At 42.8% G+C, this 20,172-nt stretch overlaps 1 protein-coding gene across 5 annotated transcripts in view; it reads right to left on the bottom strand.

Annotated features, from left to right (window-relative positions):
• Otud7b (OTU deubiquitinase 7B) overlaps positions 1 to 20,172 on the bottom strand; it is a 58,546-nt gene that overhangs the window by 6,400 nt on the left and 31,974 nt on the right. For 4 of the 5 annotated variants that reach the window (XM_034499801.2, XM_076932950.1, XM_076932951.1 and 1 more), the window contains 10 exons: positions 18,599 to 18,749; positions 14,381 to 14,569; positions 13,277 to 13,504; positions 10,799 to 10,900; positions 10,049 to 10,176; positions 3,790 to 3,902; positions 3,295 to 3,422; positions 2,745 to 2,894; positions 2,161 to 2,275; positions 1,235 to 1,319 (listed from right to left, as the gene is read on the bottom strand). In XM_034499801.2, the coding sequence (XP_034355692.1) occupies positions 1,235 to 1,319; positions 2,161 to 2,275; positions 2,745 to 2,894; positions 3,295 to 3,422; positions 3,790 to 3,902; positions 10,049 to 10,176; positions 10,799 to 10,900; positions 13,277 to 13,504; positions 14,381 to 14,569; positions 18,599 to 18,683 (1,323 nt within the window). In that variant the 5' untranslated portion in view covers positions 18,684 to 18,749. Of the gene's footprint in view, positions 1 to 1,234; positions 1,320 to 2,160; positions 2,276 to 2,744; positions 2,895 to 3,294; positions 3,423 to 3,789; positions 3,903 to 10,048; positions 10,177 to 10,798; positions 10,901 to 13,276; positions 13,505 to 14,380; positions 14,570 to 18,598; positions 18,750 to 20,172 lie in introns of those variants that run through there. The other variant, XM_034499802.2, reaches the window with a different exon arrangement.

Raw genomic sequence — 20,172 nt, 5'->3', positions numbered from 1 at the left:
GAGAAGAGCATTGACAGTTACCTCCCTATCTAACAGCTTTCAGAGCTACCTAGAACCCTGCTATACAGGTTAGTCACATAAAAAAGGGTGGTATTCTGGCTAGTGTTTTTGTCACCTTGACATACGTTAGTGTCATCTGGGAAAAAGGCATGTCAGTTGCTGAGCTGCCTCTATCATACTGCCAAGTAGGCCAGTCTGTAGGACATTTTCTTGATCAGTGATAGATGTGGGAGGGCCCAGCCCATTGTGGGTGGGGCTTCTTCTGGGTAGGTGGTCCTGGGTTGTATAAGAAAGTGGGAAGAGCAGGCTAGCAATCAGCATTCCTCCACAGTCTTGCTTCAGCTCCTGCTTTCGCTTCACTCAATGATGGAGTGTTATCAGAACATGGACACCAAGTGAACCCTTTCCTCTCCAAGTTTCTTCTGGTCATGGTCTTTACCACAGCAATAAGAAGCAAACTAGGACAGGTGGCATATGCACCATGAACTCCATCTGGGGAATGACTGTCTGGCTCCAGAGATATGATGAAGGTCACTCAAGAGGCACTGTCCCTCTCTGGCTTCAGCCTGCTGTCATGGGCCAAGTAAAGACCCTTGTCTGATAGCTAACTCCCTCACTCCCTGCAGCCCAAGCTCCTTCTGCAGTACAGAGATGCAGATCCACACGGGAGCCTGAGCGTCACAGCGTCACAGAGTCACAGCACAATGCATGGCCTCTGCCTAAGCAGGGGCCTTTCACATTCCTTCTTTTGTCTGTTTGTCTGTCTGTCTGAGACAGGGTCTTGGTACACAATCCAGGGTAGCTTTGAACTCACAATCCCCCTGCCTAAGTTTCCCAAAATACTGGGACTATAGATATTTGCTACTTTGCCTGGCTGGAAAAATATTTTTGCAGATACCAGAATGTTCTTTATTACAAGTCTGTTTATGTCAAATTCTGTTCAAAATTAAACTCAAGGAACCCTTAACTAACCACAAGCACCCAAGCCTGAGCACTGCTTTTATACAATCTATACTCTAACTTGTGGAGGTCCTGACTCCAGTCTCCAATAGAGCCAAATAACAGTAAATAAATAGCAGAATGTGACTGGAGACGGGTGGGCATAAGGGGGCCAATTAGGAAGGAGGAGGGGGTGTTCTGACATCATCATAAGCTGCACTAGAGCAGGTTCTTATTGTGCTTGCCATTCCTGACAGTGAGGACACACAGGGGTTCTGGGTGGAGCAGTGCTCACTTGTGAATCAGAAGATAGTGGGATCCATTTCACATTCATATAGCTATGCAGCAGATGTAACTTCACCTCCAGAGACAGAATTATACTGTGAAAAGGAGAAAAAAATTAAACAGCTGTTACTTCAAAGGCAAGTAGTCCTCTGGAAAGGACTGAGCAGTGTCCCGAGACCAGCTACCAAATGCTGCCATTACTACTGTTGTGACATCACTTAGTGAATTCTGACCATCGGGTGAGGACTACCTTTTGGGTTTCTTTTTGTTTTAAAGAAAAGGGCTCACTATGTAGTCTGTCATAGCCCTGAACTTGCAGTGATTCCCCTGCCTCAGCCTCCTGAGTGCTAGGTGAGGTGTGGGCCACCATGCCCAGCTGTAAGGACTTTAAATACTAGATTTTAAAATCAAACCCTCTCAGCCAGCTCCCAAAGCTGCAAAGGCCCAAAAGGGGAAGCAATGAGGAGTGGGGCAGGGACAGGTGTTTACATCCACATCTCCCCAGGGAAGGGACACACACACACACACACACACACACACACACACACACACACACACACACACATACACACACACGGAGGCAGGCCTGAGTGCCAGATGACAGAGCATGTATTTTCCTTGCTATCTAAATGCCAGAAAGATGAAATTTAAAAGCAGAGTATTTTGGTCACTTGTTTAAAAACTCCTCTGACTTTGGCTTAGAGTCAAATAGGATCTGGTTGTCTTGCCTTTTTAGTCACCATTTTGGGGATTCTGGGATGTAGTAGGCAGGAACTCGCTCTGCTCTAAGAAAAGAAGGCCAGCGTCCTGAGGAACAGCCTGCCTTTCATCTCTCCACCACTGAACTAAGAAGAGTGTGGGTACGTGGCTCTGCATGGGGAGGAGATTTCAGCTACTGCACAGAGAAAGAATATGGAAAGGCAAAGCTGGCCTCACCTGGCCAATCGGACATTGTCATTATCATCTTTGCCCCACTCCCAGCCCTTTCCTGGGTCCACAGCAAAGTGCAGGGGCAGCAGCTTATGCTCTGAATCTGTGAGCGGGATCACAGCTGGGGAGGGAAAAACAAGCTGTCAGAAAGTCTTCTGAGAAGGGAGAAGGTAAATGAACACACACTGACATCACCTATGGCTAACTATAGTCCATCTATCTGCAACACTTAGAAGTGAATTACATTAAACGCCAATGAGCTACTTCTCCTTACTGCCCAGTATACAATTTAGCCTACTAATCCCCCAGACTCCCTGCCAGTGACCCAACCTACTCTTCACAGAGATAAGTGCAGCCTGTACCTCACCCAGACCTTTACTCTACAACAGCAGTGACAGAGACACTTTTTTCATCAAACCATCCCCCTCTTTTTAAAGTTAAAAACCCTTGGGAATATTGTATAGCTTAGTTAAAAAACCAAAACAAGAACTGGCACCATCCGGCCTTCCATTTCCTCAGTCACGTCCTCCTCCTTAGCCATCATCTCCACTTCTGAGTAAAGCCAGCCCCAGACGCACTGCATGTGGCACCTTGTTCCTTGGCATTGCCCTTCTGCTCCATCGACACAAGTGCAGAGAAGTGGGCCTGATCATAGGCGAGCACCAGAGGGGATCGATGACACTGGCTGGCTGGGACCTCCAATGGCAGATAGATCCCTCCAAAGGGGATAGGGGCAAATGCTGTAGGAAACCATGAAGGCTATTATTACCAAGGTGAGATCCTTGCCTACTTCAGTCTCTCTACCCTACTTCTCTAAGATTTGTTTTTATTATTTTAATCCTGGGTATTCATGGGTGTTTGTGTGGGGGTATGCACATGTGTGTGTGAATGCCAGGTCCCCTGGAGATGGAATCATAGATAGCTGTGAGCTGCCCAATGTGGGTGCTTGGAACTAAACTTGAGTCCTGCAAGATCTAAGCCACTTCTCTAGCCCCTTAATCGCACTTTTCAATTGAGCATGCCATCCCAATTCGTTTGAATCTCTTGAGAAGTTTCCACTGTTTTAATGTATAGCCCCCACCCCAAGATTCCACATACAAGAGGTTTGTGAGGGAGAATGACGATGAGTAGCTAACTCACCTTCCCCTCCAGAGTCCCTCAGCATGGTGTCTGCCACAACCACTATAGGCCTCTTGAGCACATGAGCAAGGACGAAGACATGAAATTCCTCTAGGCTCTCATATACTGGCTCCTCTGAACTCTCCACTCTACAGTGTAGGAGAATGGAGGAGGCACAGCAGAAGGGAGAAGGGAGAAACAAAATGAGTCCTGAGACCAGTTCCAAAGTGAGGGAAAGAATGCCCCAACCTGGTTTTCTAACCCCAAAGCTTCCACAACAGATCACTCTGTGCTACATGGTTGATGCTACTTCTGTTTCACTAGTAGGGAAACCCAAGAAAAAGGTATAGGGCTGAAATGGTGTTGCAAATGTGAAAGTAAGGGGCTGGTGAGATGGGTAAAGGTGCTTGCCACCATTCCTAAGGACCTGAGCTCAATCTCTGAGATTCATATAGTAGACAGAAGGAAAGAACTGACTCCTTGGATGACCCCGCTCCCTTACCGAGACACACTTACCCACCACCACTGGCTCCGTTGGTACCCAGATGCATTCTGGGTTCACTTGAGGCAAGTTTGATCAATTCATTCCATTCCTTCTGCCACTCATCTTCCGTATACACCAGTCCTGACTGTAAAAGAGACCAGCAGTGACGAAAGCACAGGTAAGCAGAGGCTAGGTTCTAAAAGGCAATGACCATCCAAACTCTCCTAGTGTTACAGCCGCTCTGTCTTCTTAGCACTTGCTTTACACTTGTACTAAATCAATTGTTTTCTCTTTTTCAGAGTCAAGACCCATAAAATAGGTAGGTTGGTTGGTTAGTTTTGAGACAGGGTTTCACTGTGTATCCCTGGTGTCCTGGAACTCCCTAGGTAGACCAGGCTGGCCTGGAACTCTTAGAGACTGGCCCACCTCTGCCTCTGGAGTCCTGGGATTAAAGGCATGTAACACCATGCCCCATTTTGTTTCTTTTTGAGATAGAATCTTAGGTATTGCAGACTGATACTGAATTAGCTATGTATGGAGGTTAGCCTTGTAATTCTGATCCTCCTGCATCTGTCTCCCAAATGCTGGGATTACAGGCACAGGCCACCATGTTTGGCAATCTCACATTTCTTGATCTTCTGTTCCTTTTTACTCACTGCACTCTAACCCTATTCTGCTCTCTACGCCACTGTCCTGTCCATACAAGTCACCTGACCAAATCAACAGATCCAATGGCTCTGGCTCTTATCTTTCACAACCGTTGTGTATCTCACTTTCTCTTTAAAGTCTCTAATTTAGCTTCCACACCACTGCTTTCCCTTAGTCTCCGAACTCCCCTCCCCACAAAACTGGAGTTTTGGCAACTATTTGAATCTTGCTTTCCTCTGGGTGATATCTTCACAGGCTGCAATCCTATCTACTACATCTATGTGTGCAGGACTCTAGAACTGACCCTCCCAGGCCCCAATCCCTTTTCATTTCTATGTTCACGTGCTCAGATGTTCACTGTCACTTATCCACTTTTCATTTCTATGTTCACATGCCCAGCTGTTCACCATCACTTATCCACAGCGGCTCTAAAGTCTGTATTTTAAATGTAAAACTTAACTCCTGTCTCCTTACATGCAATAACTATTACCCAAATACCCAGACTAATAACCAGGGAGTTACTAAGCTGTTTCTTCTCTCAGTTACCCTACACCAGACGTCTCTGTCGACAATTACTAAGCATAAACTGTGAAGCGTCTCCCTCTGATTGTACTGAACTCCTCAGATCCACTTCTATTGGGCTACTATAGCTTTCCCAGTATCAAAATGTAATGGCTTGTTTGCTGATAATAATAATTCTAAGAATCTTCACTGCACACGGTATACAAAGCCTGCTCCTCCCTCTCTGATCCCCATGAGTAGTTGCTCCTGATGGCAGTGCCTCATTCTCTGCTCCTTTATTCCTGCCGTTTGCAATGACTACTCCCTATGCTTCTGTAAACAATGCCTAATCTTTAATAGCAAACTCTCCTCTGAGGAGTTTTCTAAACTTCCCTAGCAGATCAGCCATTCCCTCCTCTGAACCTCTCTCTTTGAAAATGCTCTATATTACTCTACAGAGACCATATCTGAGTCAGGTGTAGCAGCACACATCTTAGCATGCAGGAGGTAAAAACAGGCAGATCCCTATGGGTCCCAGGCCTACCAGGGTTACCAAGAAACCACATCTGGTCTATTTTGCTATATGTCTTTAGGGGTCTATTCTATTCTACTGCTCTATAAGAAAAAAATCCTGTTTTATGCAACATGGCCCAGTGCCTATTATATGATCAATAATCAATAAATCCATGCTAAGTAATTATAATTTTTATTAAAGGATAGTGTACACCAATACAAATAATTTGCTTTGTCTTCTTGCTCTTTGAGACAAGGTCTCACTGGGTGACCCAGTGGCACGGCTTAGGTAGTAGAGTGCTTGCCTAGCATGCAGGAAGCCCCAATTTTGACCTCAGTACTCAGATAAACTGAGTACACTCCAACAGTCATGGGTAATTCTGGCACTCTGGTGGAGGCAGAAGTTTAAGGCCATCCTCAGCTACAGAGTAAGTTGAAAGCCAGACTGGGCTAATTCAGACCCTCTATTGGGGGGGTAGGGGAAGAGAAGGCCTTAGGATGTGATGATTTGAAAGATAAGTTTATATTATCAGTATTTTTTTGTTTAGCATAAAACTGAGTTCCATTACTTAGGTGCCTTCTGACAGTTTCTGCAGTCACACTGAGCACAAGACAGCAGCAGAACAAAGACCATGGGGATCAGTGCTACTGTGAGCATATTTTACTTTAACAAAACGGCAAAGAAATTTGCAACTTGTAACAATGCAAGGGTTATGTGTGAAATGCTCCTTGATAAACACAGCCAGGAGGACTTGCCTCTAACTCCTCCTTGCTGTCTCCTACTTCTGGTGGTGCTTGTTCCTATTTGTTTTATTCTGGTTTGGGTTTTCAAGGCAAGGTTTCTCTGTGTAGCTCTGGCTGTCCTGGAACAAGCTCTGTAGACCAGGCTGAGATCTAGAACTCAGAGATCCACCTGCCTCTGCCTCCAGCATGCTGGGATTAAAGGACTGTGCCACTACCACCTGGCTTTTTTTTTTTTTTTTTAAGGTTAATTTTATTTTATGCACGAGTATTTTGCTTGCATGTATGTATGTGCACCACATGCTTGCTGGTGCCAGATGAGGTCAGAAGAGACCATTGGTTCCCTGGAACTGGAGTTATGGACAGTGGTCAGCTGTCAGAGCTCCTCTCCAATTCCTCTGCCTCCTGTTTTAATACATGCAGCCACTAGGTGGCAGGCACTCTTAACAAGTTTTACTACCAATTTCAACACAAAACAAGGAAGTCCAGATTTGAGTTTTGTCATCAGAAAGCTAAAAGCCTCCTCTCAGGTCATCACCTTATCTTCTCCCTGCTCCCAAGTAAGGGATGAAGTTATCAAAGTTCAAGCAAGACAACCATGCATAGCACATTTCCAGTGTGAGACTTGCACTATGCCAACCAAAGGGAATAAACCAACTGCTCCTTCACTAGCCACTATTTTCTGTGCACCCCCAGAAGGAAGGGCAGAAAACATAAGAAAGAACTTGGTTCTTTCTGGTTCTCCCGGATAATGCTTCCATAACTGACGCCCATCTTTAATAGATTTAATGATCAGATTGAATGTACTTACTCTTATTTTACTTTTGCTATCACTCCCACTTAATAACCTCTCTCTCTGATGAGGTTGTTCCTTGTCCCTGGTGTGGTCAAAGCTGAGGTTCAGCTATAACTTACACTCAGCAAGAAGAGAAAGCTGATCACTAACTTGGTTTAAACTCCCAACTCTAGGCCAGCTTGGATCTACTCAGGAAAAGCAGCTTTCTATAAGGGCCACTTCTGCTTTGGTTGATAATAAAGAGTGTCAGTTTGTAGCCAGCTAAAGTGATGGTGGCAGTGGCGCACACCTTTAGTCCCAGCACTCAGGAGGCAGAGTCAGGTGGATTTCTGAGTTCGAGGCCAGCCTGCTCTACAGAGTGAATTCCAGGACAACCAGGGCTACACAGAGAAACCCTGTCTCGAGAGGGGAAAAAAAAAAAAAGGATGTCAACTTGTGTCTTTTCCCTGTGGATTCTATTTCTGAAGCAAAAATGGATGATCAAGGATATGTGTATGATTTCTTTTTTCCAAAGATTTATTTTTTAATTATTTGTCTCCATCAGTCATATAAGTGTGGGTGTCCACAAAGGCCAGAAGAGGGCAGCAGATCCTCTGGAGCTGAGTTACAAGTGGCTGAGAGCCATCTAGTGTTGGTGCTGGGAACTGAACTAAGAGAAACAAGTGTTCAGAACCACTGGACACTTTCCCCAGGCAAAACAATGAGTTCTTTGTTTTAAGGAAACACATCAGTGTGTGTGTGTGTGTACACATGTGTGTATGAAGGCCAGAAGTTGATCTCAAGTGTCTTCTTTGATTGATCTCTTTATTATGGAGACAGATCTTCTACTGAATTGCTGCTTGCCAAGGCCAGCAAATCTAGGTGCCTGATCCCTTGCCCTTGGGGTCCCATCTCCTGTCTCTGAGTACTGAGACCACAGGCAGCTTCCAGCCTGTGTGGCTTTATTACAGACTCTGGGGATCTGAGCCTTGGTCCTCATGCTCACGTGGCAAGGAAGCACTGTAGCTCCTGAGCCCCATAATGGCAGAGATCTTACGTTACATCTTTATATGTAAAAGTCCAGATGACTGAAAAACAAAACTTTAGTTGTGTATTATTGCCAGTTATAATGGAACAGTGAAAGATGGAGATTGGGGAAGACACAGGAAAACCAAAAAAACCTCTGAAAAGACATTCTATATCCAATGTTAGAAATAATTAGTCAAAGCAGGCAAAAAAACAAAAACAAAAATAACTCCAAGTCAGGGACTATATAGATGGCTCAACAGTTAAGAGCACTTGCTGTTCTTGGAGAGGATGAGGGTTCAGTTCCTAGCACCCACACTGTTCAGCTCACAACTGCCTGCAACTCTAGTTCTAGGAGATCTGGACACCTTCTGTCATCCAAAGGCATTTCCATGCATATGCACAAACACATACATAAAATAAAAAAAAAAAACAAAACAAAACCAGTTACACATGAAAACAAAGCATACAGATATATGGAAGACAGACAACCACACACACACACACAGAGGGGGAGTGGGAGTGAGAGAGTGAATGAGAAGAACTAAGGAAACAGAGAAGTCTACTTATGTAAACACATAATGTCACTTTTATAGGAACGGGTCAACTTCTATAGAGAACCAAATAACAAACACAACATCAGACTCTGGGCCATAAGTCACTCTAAATTCTGTGCTTGAACAAAGAAAGCAGCTCCATCCATACCCAAAACAGGCAAGGCTGCCTTTCAGTGAAACTTTTAAAACCCAAACTAAGAAAATAAATGTAGTTTTCCCAGTTCCTGGTGTAGAGATGGAACATAAAACTCCATCACTACTTTCTTATATAATTATAATCACAATACCTGCCAAATCCCTGAATAGTAATATTTAGATTCAATTTAAGAAGTATCCTTTTGCCGGGCAGTGGTGGTGCACACCTTTAATTCCAGCACTTGGGAGGCAGAGGCAGGTAGATTTCTGAGTTTGAGGCCATCCTGGTCTACAGAGTGAGTTCCAGAACAGCCAGGGCTATACAGAGAAACCCTGTCTCAAAAAGCCATAAAAAAAAAAAAAAAAAAGTATCCTTTTACATTTTTTACCAAAACTAAAGCAAAGCTGCAGACTATAAAAACATTTAAGCATTTACATAATTAAAACCATGAGTGGCAAGGAGTTAAAGGTGCTAGCCACCAAGCCTGAAGACCTGTTCCACCTCCAGATCTCACACAGTGGGAGCAAACCAACTCATACAAGTTGTCTTCTCACTTCCACATATGTGGCTTATGTGTGGCACGTCATGCATACATGCACACACACATGAAATAAATAAATACTATGCAAGCAAATGATTTTTTAAGAGAATTAAAAACAGCTGGAAATTCTGATTTAACCATATAACCCCAGCAACTGGAAAACTGAGGCAGAACTGTTGCAAATTCAAGTCCAATACACTTGGACTGTGTAGTGAGTTCCAGGCTAGCCTGGGTTACAGAGTACGGGGAAAGGAGGAGGAGAAGGGTGAGAAAGAAAGTAGAAGAGAGGGGAGAGAAGGTGAAAGAAGGGGAGGGAGATGGTCTTAAAGTTAACCAGGCAGGTGAGACAGCTCAGCAGATAAAGGCACTTGCTACTGAGCTCAATAATCTGAATGTTGATACCTGGAACCCACAGAGTGGAAGGAGAGAACTCACACAAGGTGTCTTCTGACCTTCACACACACACTGCAGTGATGCACACACACACACACACACACACACACACACACACACACCGTACCCAACAAATGAGTGAATAAATAATCTAGCCTTATACTAAAAACAAGCTACAAAAATCCTATGAACTTATCTGAGCTCATTAAACAAACCCTCCACTAAGAACTCTGAGTACCTGCAAAAAGCTTGTGTTGGAAAACACTGTTGTGGGCAGAGGCCTCAACCTGTTGGGTTTAGCCCTCCCAGCTGAGCAGAAGGCTCTTGTCTATGGCATTACCTGCATTTTCTGCAATTTTCAGGAAGACACAGAAGTCTCAATCTTCAGCACCAGGAGACACTTCTCTCTGGTTATTGGTGGGGGACTTTGGAAAGAAGGTGCCCACCCAAGCTCACCCACCTCTTTATTCTGCTGTGTTTGCTGCCATCGCCAGCGCCTTTTCAGTGCTTCCTTCTCGACCCCCTTCTCCATCAGTGCGTACAACGCTTTCCTCAGCACCAAGTCTCTATCATGGAAACCCCACATCCCTGTGGGGAGAAAGCAAGGCATAGGACACTTTGGCTTGACTCGCTTTCACTTACTAATCCAGCCTTTGTTCTGTGGCACTAGGGATCTCAAAAAAGGAGGGAGATATAATTTAATCCCCAAACTTCTAAGATGAAGCCATCACTCCTCAGCAAACCTAACAAACCAAAATACAACAGCTATTAAAACTGGTATGATATCATATACCCATCAGCATCATGAAATGGCTAGAAAATGGGGACCCCTTCCAAAGTTAAAAACAAATATATGGAGTTATGAGTAGGCTTAATAATTTAACGTGTCACAAAGGCCAATGAAAACCACGTATTTTTATACACTAAAGGACTAGTTAAGTATAATTTTGCCACTATACACATAGATAGCCACATAAGCTTGCTTATTGTGCTTATTACTTCCAGAGCTCAGCTCAGAGTGGAGCCTACAGGAACCGAGTATTCTCCCATCTCTAAAGATAGGAAGCTAAGGCAAGGTTCTCCCATTCTCCTAAGTCTTGGCATGAACCATCATGTCTACCTGGGATGAAATATAAGATGAAATCCTGCACATGATACTTGACTCAACGGTTTTCTCTCTACAGGGAGGGAGGCCATTTTTGAGACTCACCAAGAGAGGCTGCATGCAGGAGGCAGTTCCCATCCCCGGTAGTTGCTAAAGGGAGCAGCCTCTGGCAGGTGGAGTCCACACTGACCCACCAATTCAAACGCCCTTCAGACATGGCAGCAGGAGAAAGGGAGAGAAACAGATTAGAAAGACTGTCAGTATAAAACTACTAGTCCTTTTCTTGAGACCAGGGTCTTGCTACATAGACCAGGTTGGTTTTGACCTCATGATCCTTCTGCATCAGCCTCCCAATAGATACTGAATGCTCTGTATCATCATCACCATCATCATCATCATCCTGAAATGTGGTCTTGTGTAATTGAAACTGAGCTTTGAACCCACTATGTAGCTGAGGTTTGCCTTGAACTCCTGATACATCTGCCTCCATATCCTAGGTGCTAAGATTATGGGAATATAGCATTAAGCCCAGCCTCTATGACTCTTTATATCTTTACTTACAGTTAGAATCTGTTGAGCATGACTAGTTAGATCACTGTGTCTTAAGTAGAGACAATGCTGTCCCATGGGATCATGAGGCAACATGTGAAGACATGTTTCTTTCCCACAGTTGGTGGGGAGGTATATGCTTCTGGCATCTAGTACATACAGACCAGCAATGCTTCTAAGTGTAAAATGATGGTCAAGAAAGCTTGTACAACAAAGAATTACTTGGTACCAAGTATCAATAATACCCAAGGCTAAAACTGAGCTACTTAGTGTGGTTCTGATTCCTTCTCTCTGTCCAGAGACACTAACTTCAATAGCAGCAAGGCTCAGCTTAATTGAATCAACAAAGAAAAAACTATGCAAGGTATATATGTATATGTCTTATATCATTTATTTATGTGTATATATCCTGTATCATATGTGACAGCACTCAGCAGGTATGTGCTGTAACTTTAAAGTTATAAACAAAAAGACAAAGTATATAAAACACCCAAATAATTACTCTTAATTGTGAACAGCAATCTCACAAATCCATTTACAGGAGAGAACGATTTTACAAATGACACTTGAAAGTTTTCTTGAGTAATTAAAAAGTCGCTGGGCAGTGGTGGTGCACGCCTTTAATCCCAGCACTTGGGAGGCAGAGGCAGGCAGATTTCTGAGTTTGAGGCCAGCCTGGTCTACAGAGTTCCAGGACATCCAGGGCTACACAGAGAAACCCTGTCTCGAAAAAGCAAATAAAATAAAATAAAATAAAATAAAATAAAATAAAATAAAAAGTCTACAAAAGGAAAAAAGTAGCTTATGATTTCACTAACCCAGATAAGTTGGTAACTTCTAAAAAAGAGTTGCAGTTAACACTGGATACAAAATGGAAAAACTCCCTATTCATGCCCCCACCTTCAACCTCCGATCTTTCCTCCATAGGAACTTAAACTTTTTTTTATATATTCATTTATGTTATGTGTCAAGTGTTTTGTCTGTTTGCCCATCTACATCCCACAGGAATGCCTAGTGCTCTCAGAGGTCAGAAGAGGGTACTGGGTCTCCTGGGACTAGAGTTGCAGACAGTTGTGAGCTGCCATGTGAGTGCTGGAAACAAAGTCTCAGTCTTTCACTCTAGCCCACCATGAGGATTTTTTTTGTCTTTTTTGAGAAAGGATCTGACTATGTAGCCATGGCTGGCCTGGAGTGTGATATATAGACCAGGTAGACCAGACTGGCCTCACACTCATAAAAGATCTGCCTGCTTCTGGCTCCAGAATGCTGAGATTAAATAAAGGCATGTACTACACCAAGCCTGGTCTTTTTCAATCCCTACCACCCCCATGAGGATTTTTTTTAATATATAAATTCTTCCCAAAATTCCCAGCTGCCATACTGTTTTACACTAGCTAATTTTTCTTAATTACATTTATTTAGTGTGTGAGTCTATAAGCATTGGCACATGTGCATGGCACAGCACTGTGTGAAGGTCAGAAGACAACCTGGGGACGTCAGTTCTCTCCTTCCACAATGTGGGTCCCAAGGATCAGGCTTAGGCTGTCAAGTCTTGGTGGCAAATGTCTTTATCCACTGAGCTATCTTGCTTACCCAAATTAAGTTAATGTTAATTTAAAATAGGGTCAACTAAGAAGGTAAATAAACATAGGGGAAAGATTTGCATGAATAGATGTGACTTTTAGTGCATCATCTACAGCCTTGGTCCTCTGTTTTTGCAAAGATGCTCCATAGCCAATTATAATCAATTATTTTTGTTCACATACTGATTTTTGGGTATCAATTATTAAGCCCTTTACATACATATCTGGTTTCTCTTCTATTAAATAGGAACCTTTCAACGTGTCTAAATTTCATTCCTATCCCCTTCCCCAATACCTGGCTGGTTTTTATTCTTTATCTCAATACAGGTACCTGAGTCCTATCTGACAGAAATCAGATCTCACACTTAAAAAAGAGGCCACTGATGAAGGCTTTATGTGGCTGCAGGCCAAGACTAGAGGAGCTGTCACTGAAAAGGAAACACCCACTGACCTGCCTGTTCCAAGGCAACCAGCATGGACTGCTCAATGAGGTCTCTCTCTATGAAGCTGCGGAAGTCTTCTTTGTACACAGTGAGATCTGGAAGCTGGAAGGCACAGATGGGCATTTCCAGGGGGTGCTCACTGCTCCCCCCACCCCCACCATTGGAGGAGACATGGGATCGGGCCAGGGAAACAATGCTGGAGCTGGCGTGGGAGATGCCCCTAGACAGGCGTTTTTCTGCAATGAGAAATGGAGTCACCTTAGAACATATGCAACTCTCTCTGAGAATTCGCCACAGATGTAGGGTACTTACTGCTTGACAATTTCCAGTCAAGGAAAAATTGTATCTAGCCAGCTACTTCTCAACTTCGTATTTTTTTTTAAGCCAAATACAAATGGGAAAATATACAGAATTGCATATTTTGTAGATACTTATAGTACTACCAAAACCTTATTCATCTTTCTAGTCTTGTCTGGGGTTTCCCTAACCTTCCTTCTGACTTTATCTGTGACTCTCACTTTTTAACATGAATGTGAGCTGTTCACTTAGCAACCTGGTCATTTTTTTTTTTTAATGGGAAAAACAAGGAAGAAAAAATGGGCTTTCATTAAGCTGGATTTTGGCAAAGAATCGATCTAGTGTCTTAGAGGATGTAGAAAGGATTTCCATGAATGAAAAGATTATACAACAACATCTATACAACTTACTGTAACTTTTATTGATATTTAGAGATTCAATTCTAATATGCCAGAGAGCAAAACACGAAAGGAAACTGTGCCTCTGAATCATTTTGTTTTAAGTACATGGCACCTGCAATGTCCCAGCCCATGTAACATGAGCAGAATATGTCAGTGTGATATTACGTATTTGCACAGCTTCAAGTACTTGGGCGATTGTCACAAGGGGACAGGAGCTCTAATGCCGCAGCTGTCCTCCTCCAGTACTAGCCAGAGATGCTGCAGAGAATGCAGGGCTATCTCAGGTCATTCACAGATAGTTACAAAGTAACTGCTGGGTTTGGCTGGGAAGAGAGTAAGGAATGAAAATCTCCCTAAAGGAGCACACAGGTGCTCCCTACTCCACATATAAAACCTTAGTCCTCAGAGCAATACCTTGAATGATGTCATCCTGTCTCTGAAGGATGGGTCGAGAAGGGCGAGTGGGCTCTCTATCCAAACCCCCTTTTTCAGGGGTCTTAGGGCAAGTACTCCCTCCACTAAAGGGTGGGGACAGGTTCCCAGCATGGACTTGACGCAACTGTTCAAAATCACTGAGGGCAGCACTCACATCCCAGTTCTTTCCTAACAGGAGAAAAAACAAGAACATATAGTAGACTCAGAGTATTAAGAGACTAGGGAAGACCCCGGAGGACCATTCTAAACGTCCTAGCACAGTTAAGCAAGCCAGGTATGGCAGCACAAGCTCATAATGCTAAACCTCAGGAAGCTGAGGCAGGAGATTCACAAGTTTAAAGCTAGTCTGAGCTACCTGAGACTTAGTTCCAAAATACTTCATGTCAAAAATAAACCTAGTAAGATCATATTCATGTACACTACAATTTGATTTTAACTTTCTTCTCCTTCCACTTTAATTTTCTTCTTCTAAAATACCAATTTTCTTTATTGTCTATTTCCTATGTAAGGTACACAATGGTAGAAACTTTGTCTCTAAACCCAAAGGGCCCTTTAGAGACCTAGTTACATAAAATGAAACTCGTTTTACAGACAAAAGAAACAAAGCTTACAGAAGTACCAAATCTTGCTCAAAGTCTCAGTTTGTAGCAGGCTCAGTAGACTCCAGGATATCCTAAGACTGTAAAGTGCATACAAAGTCCAGGTCCGCAGTGAAGAGCTACTATGTACTCAGGAAAGTAGCCGGGCCACTCCCACTTTAAAAACAGCTCACTATTTGAAATGACTCTATGTGGTAGAGCTTTTCCTGTTGCTTTCTCTATTTAAATTATTTAACACATGTTGATGAACTGTTTGCACTTCTGTTACTCTAGCTGCTGCAGCCTTGGTATCCACACCTCCAATCTACTCAAGGAATCTCATGAGATTAATTTTTCTAAAGTACATTTAGTTCTGTGTTCAAAATCTTTATGTAATGGGTTATTATTACTACAGAAGGCTCCTTAGCCCAATATTGAAGGCTTTCTACAGTCTCTCCTGTTTTCTGCCTTTTTCTCTGTGCTGCAATTTATCTAGTTGTGAAAAATATAGATAACAATACTAGTATGCTGTGTGACTGATTCTTCCAGGCTAGATGTGATCATTGCCATCTGACACCCTCTTCTGGCCTCCTTGGAGATTAGGCATGCACATACATATATACATGTTAGGCACTCATACATACATATAAAATAAAAACAATCTTTCTGGGTGTTATTATTATCATTATTCTCTCTTGGTAGGGGAGACAGTAATGAGGTTAATAAAGTTTATAAGGTTCCTCCTCTGCCCAAGACTATGTAAGTATTTAACAACTGCTGAGAAGACAAGACTCTGGTGGTATAGCTGCCCATAGTTATCCATACGTTTGGCATGCTACCTAATCTCCTGAAGTGACCTCAATAAGCTCTGTCCTCGGGTAGACTTGGGTGAGGTGACTTTCATGATCTGCTCCCGTCCATCAGGTATAGATAGAAATAGACTTCCCCAGAAAAGGTTGTGCAATGCTGTGCTTGCAGCAGTGTGCCATTCTGAAGGTTAACTGAGTTGAAAGCACACACAACAGTGCTTTGTGTGCAGAATCTCACGTGCATTACTGCACTCTCACCTTTGTCTAACCCTCCTCTTAAGCTCTACTAACTCTTCAATTCATGCTTGCTGACTGAATTCTAACCCTTTCAACTCTTGCTCTTGATTCTCTTGCTCTAGTCTCCACTGGCCTCCTTGCTGTTGCTAGGCTACACCAAGACTGCTCCCCACCCAGACTTCTCCACTGACTCTTCTTACTGCATATAAGATACTTTTCTCCAGCATGTCTACCTAGATGAATCTCTGTAAACTTCAGATATCTGCTCAAATACCATGTTCTTAGTAAGTCCTACTCTGACTGCCCAGTTTAAAATCACGTCCACCTCAATACTCTGCTCATCATTTCCGTACCCCCCCCCATGCCCTTGAACATAATACAGTAAACTATACACGTACCCCGTGTGCACTGACCATCTTCCCTACAACATTAGGGTAGGGGGGTTGTTTAGTACAAGCATCAAGAACAAGAAACTCAATAAACATTTGCTGAATAAATGGAGAATATTTTCCCTGAATCAACTTGTGTGCTAATAAACAACCTGTATTGAGAACTGGGATTTGCATTTCCAACTGTCAGGAAACTCCTTAAAGTCATCAGGACCTCTTAACACTAGCATGTCCAGCACCAAATGTCAATCATCTCTCCAAAGCTTGTACCCTCTCTTTCCTCATGTGACCCCTAAATCAGTAACAGCATCGCAATCTCTCTGGGTCTGAAGCCTTCAGCTGCAGCTCCTCACTGTTGCTCAGACCCACCCTTTCTTCTCCCTCACCTCAATTACTCAGAGGGTTAAGTGACTCTCCAATCCATTCCTTCTTTTCTGTCTTTATTGTCTCTGCCCTAATTCAAGTCTTCATATGCTTACCTGGGTGGTATATATGTATGTGGGTCCTTCCTATGTTCTTCTAAGAAGGAGACTCTCTGATTTTCTAATGAGTCTCTGCTCCTAATCTCTCTTCTCTCTAATTTATTCTTTGTACTACAACCAAAGTTAACTTTTTCTTGTTGTTTTGTTTTTGAGACAGGGTTTCACTGTGTAGACCAGGCTTGTCTTGAACTCACAAAGATCTGCTTGCCTCTGCCTCCTGAGTGCTAGGGTTATGTGACACCATGCCTAAGAAAGAGGTAACTTTTTAAAGTAAATTAACATGCTAAAGAAAGAGACGATAATATTATAACAATAATAACAAGTTCTTTGATTCCCTTTCTAAATTGTACCTTTGTCACTATGTGAGTAACGAGAACTGAACCCAGGTTCTCTTAAGAGCAGCAAATGCTCTTAACTGTGGAAGCATCTCTCCAGCTACTAACTACTATCTAACTCTATCAGCTCCTCTCCCTCTAACAACACTGTGGTCTAAATCACCATTATCTCTCACCTGAACTATGATAATATTCTTACCTGGTTTTACCAATGGCTACCTTCCAATATAACCTACTGAAACAGATTAAACACTCAAACTCTAAAAAGTATTCTTATACTATTAATAATTTCACTTCCAGTGAACTTAAGGTATAACTTCCTTACTGTGGTGAACAAATGCCCTCATACTCTGCTTCCTGTTCACCCCACCACTTCCCATCACTCTTCCCATCACACCAGACCACTCTTCCTGTCTCTCTCACCACTCCATTACATCGCTCTCTCCTCTCAGGGTCATCTTGTAAGCTATTTCTCCTAGGCAGTCCTTCCTGAAAGCTAAATTAGATTTCCCTCTTCGTAACTCTTAATGCCCTTAGTTTTTTTTAATTTCATAAGTGTTTACAACATGCAAGAAGTATTTGTAACATGATCATTAAGAGCCAAACTCAGAAAACGGGTCAAGGTTCAAATTCTATGTAATTTCACTAGAATTATATAACACAGCAGCTGAGAGAGTAATGCATCAAGTACCTTGCATACACTGGGCACATTGCACACACAATGAAACATATCCTCTTATAAGAGAATGATTTTATTTTTATGTTTTCCTTAATTCTGAGTGTGTTGTTGGGCATGTGTGTGGTATATATGTGTGCTTTGTGCATACAAGTGCATATAGAGGCTAGAACAAGTGGGTGGTATATATGTACAGCATGTGTATAAATGCTAGAGGTCAATATCAGGTGTTTTTCCTTATGATTATTTTAGTGGGCTAATCTATAATTTTTCCCTTGACTTACGTGAACATAGATTCATGGTGAAGAAAGCTACCCAAAAATACAAGATGACCGGGAATCTGCAGTTTTACAACTATGGTGGATCACACAAAGTAGATCAACAGAAGCAACTAAACTGAGGGCACACAGCACTCAAAGTGTTTTTCTGATCACGTTAAAAATTTTCAAATCGCCGGCAGTGGTGGCGCACACCTTTAATCCTAGCACTCGGGAGGCAGAGGCAGGCAGATTTCTGAGTTTGAGGCCAGCCTGGTCTACAGAGTGAGTTCCAGGACAGCCAGGGCTACACAGAGAAACCCTGTCTGGAAAAACCAAAAAAAAAAAAAAAAAAAAAAAAAAAAAAAAAAAAAAGTTCCAAATCACCCTAATAATATGAGATTTTGGTTTTCCTTTTCTCACTCTCTCCTTACCTTCTAGAAGATCTCGAGCCAGCCCTGGCTCTGCACCTGTGGAACGAACAAAATCCGACAGGACAGCATCCATGTCCAGGGTCATGGGATCATCAAGTACTCTCAGACAGCAGGATGTAAGCAGAACATAGATGAAAATCCAGGCTCTGACCTGAAAAGGAGATATGTGCACAAGGCTCAAGTAACCAGAAGAGCATCACCACAGCCCAACTTCAACAGGCTCTTAACGAATAGTAAACTACTCTGGTTCCTTTATTCCAACTGAATTTTCAAACAAGGAATTTTAATTTTTTTCATGAAGAATCACATTTCATTTTCTTGTTAATAATATTTTAATGCCTACAATAACTACAAACCACTCAACAAAGCTTTGCTTCTGTTTTGATTTGATTTTTAAGGAGGGAGGCACTGTGGTTGAAGCCCAGGGCTTGTATACACTAGGAAGTGCTCTGTACCCACTCTAGTGCCAAGTCTGCCCCTCCAGTCTAAAGGGAGAAGGCAGCAAGCTGCTGCCCTAAAAAGCTCTCCAACCTTCAATGTTCCCTAAATGGTACCATTCTCATTTCCCTCCTGAAACATATTTATTATTAAGGGGTTTTGGTTTTGTAGACAATGCTTCATTACGTAGCTCAGACTAACCTCAAACTTGTAGCAATCATCCTGTCTCAGCCTTTTGAATGCTGATACTACTGGCATGTGCCACCATGCCCCGGCTTTCTCTGAATTTACTTTAATCACTCTCTGCCTAGCCTTTGATTTTCATGTCCAATTTTTGGAAGCGGGAAGTTGTGTGTCTTCTTTACCGATAAATCCCCAGAATGAATTACTTGATACATACAGTACAAGGCACATTGGCCCTTAGGAGATACTTATTAAACAAGTGAACACTACACCGCAGATGACTTCAGGGCTGACTAATATTCTCATGCTAGTTGAGAAAACAGGAAGAGTTAAACTGAATGCTGAAACTACTAAAAATAAAATAACAAGCTACTCTGCACTCTGAGTGGAGAGCCAAGAGGCTCATCACAACAGTCACTGACTGTACAACTCAGGAAACACAATCAGACAGGATTTTCTCCTCCCAGGATAAGTGAGTGCCAGTTTACCTGAGAAAAGATCCCTTCTTTCAGACTTGACTTTAGCAGAAACTATGTCCGTTGACCTGACTGCCTGGCACCATGCACATTCCTCTGAGGTTAACAGTCCCAGCTGAGAAAGCAAAACTAGGGTGGAGAACCACCTCTGAGCGCATTCATCAGTCCTACGGTGCTCTGTAGAAGGGGCTCCTTCATAAAGTGCCCAGGCATCCAAATGCTTCACTGCACCCACTAATCCCATCTTTTTGGAAAAGACAAAACCAGAATTGTTGAAAACAACAGATGACTCAGACAAAACATTCCTCCAAAAACCTAAAGTCTAAGAATGACCCCCAAGTATTTTTTTTAAGATTTATTTATTTATTTCATGTTATTTCATGTATGTGGGTACACTGTTGTTGTTTCCATACACACCAGAAGAGGGCATCAGATCCCATTACAGATGGTTGTGAGCCGCCATGTGGTTGCTGGGAA

Source organism: Arvicanthis niloticus, chromosome 4 (genome assembly GCF_011762505.2).
Source record: "Arvicanthis niloticus isolate mArvNil1 chromosome 4, mArvNil1.pat.X, whole genome shotgun sequence".
In the NCBI taxonomy this organism is placed as follows: Eukaryota; Metazoa; Chordata; class Mammalia; order Rodentia; family Muridae; genus Arvicanthis; species Arvicanthis niloticus.
Note: the sequence above shows the minus strand (reverse complement) of the source record. Positions and strands in the feature narration are given on the sequence as shown.